A 6,858-nucleotide genomic window follows, 5' to 3' on the forward strand; every position below is an offset into this window, starting at 1 on the left:
GGATGTAAATTGTTCTATAATAAATAATTAAAAATAATTATAATAATTTATGTTGGATGATCATTGAAAATATGTCTAATTATTTTTAGAAGCACTTAAAATATCTAAAGTTGTTAAAATTTTTCTTTTCAATAAGTTGATTTATTCTTTAAAATAAAAAATAAAAGAATGTTAAAAATACATTAAACAAGTATATAAAGCAAACTTAAAAAAAATAATAATAATAAATAAAATTATTTTGAATCCTAAGAAAAAAAATTCACAGAGTACTTATTTCTAAGAAAAAATATTAAAAATATTACATCGGAAGAAGTCTTGATGCAAAACTGTATCAGGACTCCAATCACAATGCATCACATGTACGGTCCGACCCCCAGTGAATGCAAAAATCAAAATAGTTTAATTCGTGGACTGTACATGTGATGCATTGTGATTGGAGTACTGATGCATAACATCATGACTCCTGATGAATTATGTGGAGTGTTGAACATATATGATGGGTATTAATATGCGCAGTTCATTTTATGTTTTATGTTTAAAAGTTATATATTTATAACAAAAGTACTTAAATTTATCTAAATAAGAAAAAAAAATCATTTCAATCTTGAATAACATAACATTTTAAATTTTTATTACTAAAAAAACCATGTCCTATGTATTTAAAATAAATTACCAAACCCAAATAATTAAACCGATACAATCAAAAAATCAAGATAACTGCCATATAATGATTTTATAAATAGTAAAAGTTCTATTAACTCCCGTGTAACTCCTTCAATTATTTTCTTCCATATGCAAAAATGCTTTCATATATTTGAAAAATTACTTGCAGGTTGTCACTTGAAGGTAATTTCTTTTTATATTCTCTTCATGCTAATCTCCTTTCATAATTTTATTTTTATTTATATATGGAAGGAAATAATTCCATAGTCATTCACGAGAGAAAAGTTTGCGTACATCAGGGTTGTACTGAAGGTATTGGGGGGTATATCAGCATTATACCCTCTGTAACCTCCCTGTAACCTACCTGTGACCTACAAATATATGAAAACAGAAGCGTGAAACTTACTAGAAGGCACATGTAGGTTACACGTAGGTTACGAGGAGGTTACAGAGGATATAATCCCCCAATACCCTCTGTATAACCCTAACGTACACAGCGCTGCGTACGTCTTACGCACTCAAATTTTTTCCCACCCACTGACATCCATCATTGAATTACCATCTATTTTTTGAAGATAAAACTCAAAGTATGGCAATGAAATCCTCAATTCTTCAGCTCTACTTGTTTCACATCTAATATAATTGGAAAATTGCACTCCACTTTATCCTATCTTTGAATTTTCAAAAGCCAAAAAAATAAAGTATACAAATGATCAATTTCTAATACTCTATTTCCGCTTCATATCCTCCACTAACTTTATCCCATTCTCAAATTGTCTTCTTGCTAAGTTTCTGTTTACTGAAAGATCAAAATGGCCTCCAGATTTACCAGACTGTTTTCTGTATCTCTGTCCATTGTTGCAGTTTCCATTTTCCTTTGCTCCTTTCTTCTCTTCTTCATCAACACCACCATTTTCGGTGAACACAAAGCTGCCTACCATTCCATCATTCAAGTCCAACAGAGCTTCCAAAACCTCAACAGTGGCACACATTTGTGGCCTTGTCTTGGGGCTCTGGCTCAAACACTGGTAAGCCATTGCTGCCGCCTTCAGCGCAGCTTTCGTTGAGTAATTCCCATCAAGGCTGGGATCCATTATTCGTGATAGCTTCCTCGCATCGTTCAGGCATGGCCGCGCCCACTCCACAAGGTTCTGTTCTCTGCTGGGCCTCTTTGTATCCACTGATCTTCTTCCAGTTAGTATCTCTAGCAACACAACTCCAAAACTGTATACATCACTCTTTGCTGTGAGATGGCCTGACAATTAGATTATGATTTGAGAAGGATTGTATTGAATGCACTAGAAATAGATAGTGTGTGATAGTTTATACTAGGGGTGTAAACAAGCCAAACACGAGCGAGCCCAAGCTTAGCTTGTGTTCGGCTTGTTTATATTTCGAGCTCAAGAAATTGTGTTCGTGTTCAGCTCGTTTGCTTAGCGAACCGAAGCAAACGAGCCCAACACGAGCTGTTCACGAACAAAGAGTTATTTTGACAACCCTAATCATGTAGCCATAAGATGTTAAGGGTTGGGGCAATTTTTAAAAATTATTGTTTATATTAAAACATCATTAACAAGGCCCGTACGAAATCTATTAAACTATTCTATTTTTTTAAATTAATACTTTTAAGTGATTATAAATCTTTGCAGCCTTGAAGTCAATTAGTTTTATTAAAAATACTACTCATCAATATATATATATATAAATATATATATATATATAATTGATGAGTAGTATTTGGAGACACATATCTTTGTCTGTGTTCAAACAATGAGCCATTTTGATAGCCCTAGTTTATACCTGTCATGATGTACTCTGGTGCGGCGTATCCTTGTGTTCCCATGACTCTGGTTGAAACATGGGTGTTGTCTCCTTCGGGACCGTTCTTTGCGAGGCCAAAGTCTGATAGTTTTGCTGTGTAATCCTGAGAAGTGGAGAAGGTTAGGCTGAGAGGTCTTCTCTCCATTTATGAGATCTTTCTACATTAGAATTTTGCTATAAATGTTCTTTCATTTTTCAGAATTCTGATGTTGTTTCAAGCATTCCTTAGTCTCAAGTGAACAATATGTGAATTTGGCTTTTACTACTGATGCAATTTGTCCTCTTAGCTTAGCTAGGAAAGGAAAGGTGTGTTACCGAATCTAATAAGATGTTAGAAGCTTTAAAATCTCTGTAAATTACTGGCTTCTCAGTGTCATGCAGGAAAGCCAGACCCTTAGCAGCTCCCACTGCAATCTTCAGTCTTGTTGGCCATGGTAAGGAAGCAAATAACTCTGTTCAGAATGATAAAAAATTAATCTTGGTACAATAAAATAGCATGCAAAGTTATTTTATTTTTGTAAACATGGTTATAAAGTTATGATGAGGAAAGTAACTTCTTAAAAAGTTATGGTGTAAATTATAAATATTCATCTTTTTTAAAAAGTCAGACAAAAATTTCCTTGCAATCACCATATTTTAATAGATATGATTGCAAAAAAAACATCTTTTCACCCAAAAAAATACTAAAAAGCAACAGGAATAAATTCCACAATCTTATTACAGTCTGAAACACAAAACAAATTCCTTAACTCTGAGTCTACGAGCCGAAACTAACTTTCTACTAAACTATTTCTTTCTAGGACAATGAATATCCTTCTTACCTATAAAAAACTTAATTTTGAGACTTTCTACTAAACTACATCTTTCTAGGACAATGAATATCCTCCCTACCTATAAAAAACTTAGTTTTGAGACTTTCTAATAAACTACTTCTTTCTAGGACAATGAATATCCTCCCTACCTATAAAAAACTTAGTTTTGAGACTTTCTAATAAACTACTTCTTTCTAGGACAATGAATATCCTCCCTACCTATAAAAAACTTAGTTTTGGGACTAAGGAATATTATTGCTGTGTAACTGAACTTTTTTCATCCTTCTCATTGATGCAAACAAATAATAATTAAGAAATTAACTGGTAATTTTGGAGATCATCATACATACGTTGGAACAAGTGATTCTCTAAGTTACCCTTTGCCATATATTCATACACCAGCAGCCTGTGCTCATTCTCATAGCAATAACCAATCAACTTGACAAGGTGAGGATGCCTCAATTTCCCCAAAAATATCACTTCAGCCTGCCCCAAATAGATTAACAATCATAATTGCTAAAAAACTTGTTTTTTACAGATTAGCTAAGTGGAATTTGGGATCACTCTTATTCTTATTTTTGGTATATTTACATAATATCACATCATTCTTATGTATTTACATTTCTCCATCCAAACTTTCCTATTTACAAACATAATACTCACATATTTAATATCACATAAAAAAATAGCACTATTACCACTTTGTAGATATGAAATACAACTTTTTATTTATAGGTTTAAGGAATTATAGTGCTATCTATATAAATATGAAAGTTTAGGTATAAGATATGTAAATATAAAAGAAATGTGTGCTATGAATATAAATTTCCCTTCATTTATTTATTTATTTATTTTTTTTTTTGAAACTATTTGTTTAGTGTGTTTTCCCCATAACTTTAATCAACTAGTCAAAAATATTCTATTTCAAATCACAATATAAACTAAACAAAACAAAACAAAAACAATAAAAATAAAAATAAAAATGATCCCAAACGACGGGAAATATTTGCGTACGTAATAGCACACAGAGCTGCGTGCGTTATAACCTCACAATAACCTCCGTTTCGCGGTTATTAGGGGGTTATTGGGAGGTTATTGAGGTATTAATTCCAATGACCTATAATACAAATAACCTTCCAATAACCTTCGTGGGTTCTATTTCAATGTTACTCATAGGTTATTATTGGGTTATTGCAAGGTTAATGGAGTACGCACGCAGAGCTGTGTGCGTATTACGTACGCAGATATTTTCCCCAAACGGCACCTAAAAGTTTGAAAATTCAGAACCAAGAGCCTCACCAGCCACTCTCTGTCTCCTTGCCCTCCATCAAGATCAAGCAATTTCACTGCCACAGCCTGAGCCTCCATGCCAGGCCTTATCCTCTCATCAACAAACCCCTTGTACACAGGACCGAATCCTCCTCCCCCAAGGAAGTTGCTGTTAGAGAATCCCTTTGTCATCATCTGAAGCTCTGCAAGACTGAATACATGGAGGTTGGATCCAGCAAGAGAGACTGAGAGGTCTTCTAGAGAGAAAGAGCTTTGCTGTGATTCCAAATTCTTTGAAAAGTGATGAGAGCTATCTGACATCCCACAACATCCCGTGAAGAGAGTTCTCCATGAGCTCTCTGACATGCCAATTGGATTTGCAGATGCAGGGATAGGAATGAGGAATAGGTGGTCATGTAGAGTTGTTTAGATTGAGAGGGGAGAAGGAGAAGGGGATTGGTGTCTTAGGAGGGGAGAAGGGGTGTGGTAAAGATGGAAATTGTGTTGTGCAGAGCACACCAACTACTCAGCTAAATATATATGGGAAGATGAGGAGAGACTTTTGCTATGGCAGTTGGCAAGAGACAGGTTGGGGGAGTACAAAAAAGTTAGGAGATTTTCGTTGTCAAGGTCTTACCTACCAAAAAAAGAAAAAACGAAAAAAATGCCACTTTTTGACCTTGTACTTCTGCTGAGTTTGATTCAAGTTTGGGGCAATCATACGGCGTCGCAAGTAATTTTGCCTGTTTTTTTAAAAAAATTACAGCTGAAAGTTATGTTTTGTCGCCGGATCTACTTGAAAGCTAGCGGTTTTATCTTTTTCAAAAAAAAAAAATTATAATAATCACCACAACTTTCTGTTACAATCTTATGTAAAAATAGTTTCTTTTACAACAACTTTACAGTTGCTTCTTGGCTTCTGATTGAATTCGAGGAAAGAGTTCATAAAGAGAACTATTTTATTTTTTTTTATATTTTTAAAATAATTGTGTGCTTCTGCTCTGAAGAAATCATAAGCAGCTGTCAAAGCAGAATATCATCCTGCAATGGATTTGATTTTGAATTGTTCCAAATAATTACTTCTTTTGATCAGATCCACAAAACTGACATGTTCTCTGGCATTCGTTGGATAAAATTCTATGTAGAAATATTAAATGATTTATATAGTATCGTCGAAGTAAACCGTAGATAAATAATTAAATGGAACAGACGTGCCACCATCATCATGCTGATCTGGTGCAAACCCAGAAAGCATTCCTGAAAGTGACAGCTAACTTTTGCTGTACAGACCAAGGGATTATGCCATTTAATGTTAATGATATTGGCCTAGCTTTATTATTATTATTATTATTATTATTATTATTATTATTATTTTTATTATTTTTATTACATAAAATAAGTTAATTTTAATGTTTTTGCTGTGTTCTAGTTTTAGTTTTTATAATAAATGTTCTATATTTGTTTGTATTATTGACTTTAAGTTGAGTTGTAAGCATTCAATTAAGGCGACCTAGTTATTGGGATGCAGAGCTGCGTCCAGACAGAGGCAATGGTTCTCTGATTGCGGCAGAGAGAGAAAAAAAAATGACGCGATCAAGTTTATCGTGGCCGTTGCCCGGACGCAACATCGTTTGGACAACATACGCCAAAATCGGTCAGCCTTGAAAAGGTTCATGCTCTGCCTGACTTTAACTCATGCTCCACCCAAATTTAGGTATGTTTGACTTGAGGTTGACCAAATTTTGAAACAGAGCTTCAAATTAATCTGAAACTATTACTTTTTTTAATTCATTTAAAAAAAAATTATAGAACATGATCAACTTGTATATTGTAAATTAAAGTATTGTGAGTTTTGATAACTAAAAGGCTCACAAAATTATAATTTATATCACTCAATTGGTATGGATTTATAAAGGCACAAAAGTCTTAAGTTTTTTAGTAGATTTCATCAAATTGTGATAATTTTGCAAACCATTAAAAGAATTCAATAACATAATTAATAATATTATCACATAATTACAAGATATGTTCAAATAACATGACAATAATAGTTCAAATGTTGTTCAATGTTGAGGCACTAGTTTCTTATAGAGGGTGTTTGGTACACAATATTAGTAGGATTTATATCAGGATTCACATGGGTGGACCCACGTAGGGTCTAGGGGACAATTGCCACTTATATTCAGATTTTTACTTATATGGGGGAGCAATTTGGTTTTTTGCACCTCCTGAAATATGAGTTTTGTCTCTCCCGACATATCACTTTGCCCTTCGTAGCCCTAGCACCTTTTAA

At 33.6% G+C, this 6,858-nt stretch overlaps 1 protein-coding gene across 1 annotated transcript; it reads right to left on the minus strand.

Annotated features, from left to right (window-relative positions):
• Positions 1-1,285: 1,285 nt before the first annotated feature.
• LOC110033708 (serine/threonine-protein kinase RIPK-like) lies at positions 1,286-5,051 on the minus strand. The gene is made up of 5 exons (XM_020737764.1): positions 4,596-5,051; positions 3,647-3,782; positions 2,800-2,936; positions 2,464-2,587; positions 1,286-1,918 (listed from the first exon to the last, which is right to left on the minus strand). Exons 1-5 carry the CDS (start codon positions 4,929-4,931, stop codon positions 1,392-1,394), a joined length of 1,260 nt encoding a protein of 419 aa, XP_020593423.1. The 5' UTR covers positions 4,932-5,051; the 3' UTR covers positions 1,286-1,391.
• Positions 5,052-6,858: the final 1,807 nt, after the last annotated feature.

Source organism: Phalaenopsis equestris, unplaced genomic scaffold (genome assembly GCF_001263595.1).
Source record: "Phalaenopsis equestris unplaced genomic scaffold, ASM126359v1 Scaffold001263, whole genome shotgun sequence".
NCBI classification, from domain to species: domain Eukaryota; kingdom Viridiplantae; phylum Streptophyta; class Magnoliopsida; order Asparagales; family Orchidaceae; genus Phalaenopsis; species Phalaenopsis equestris.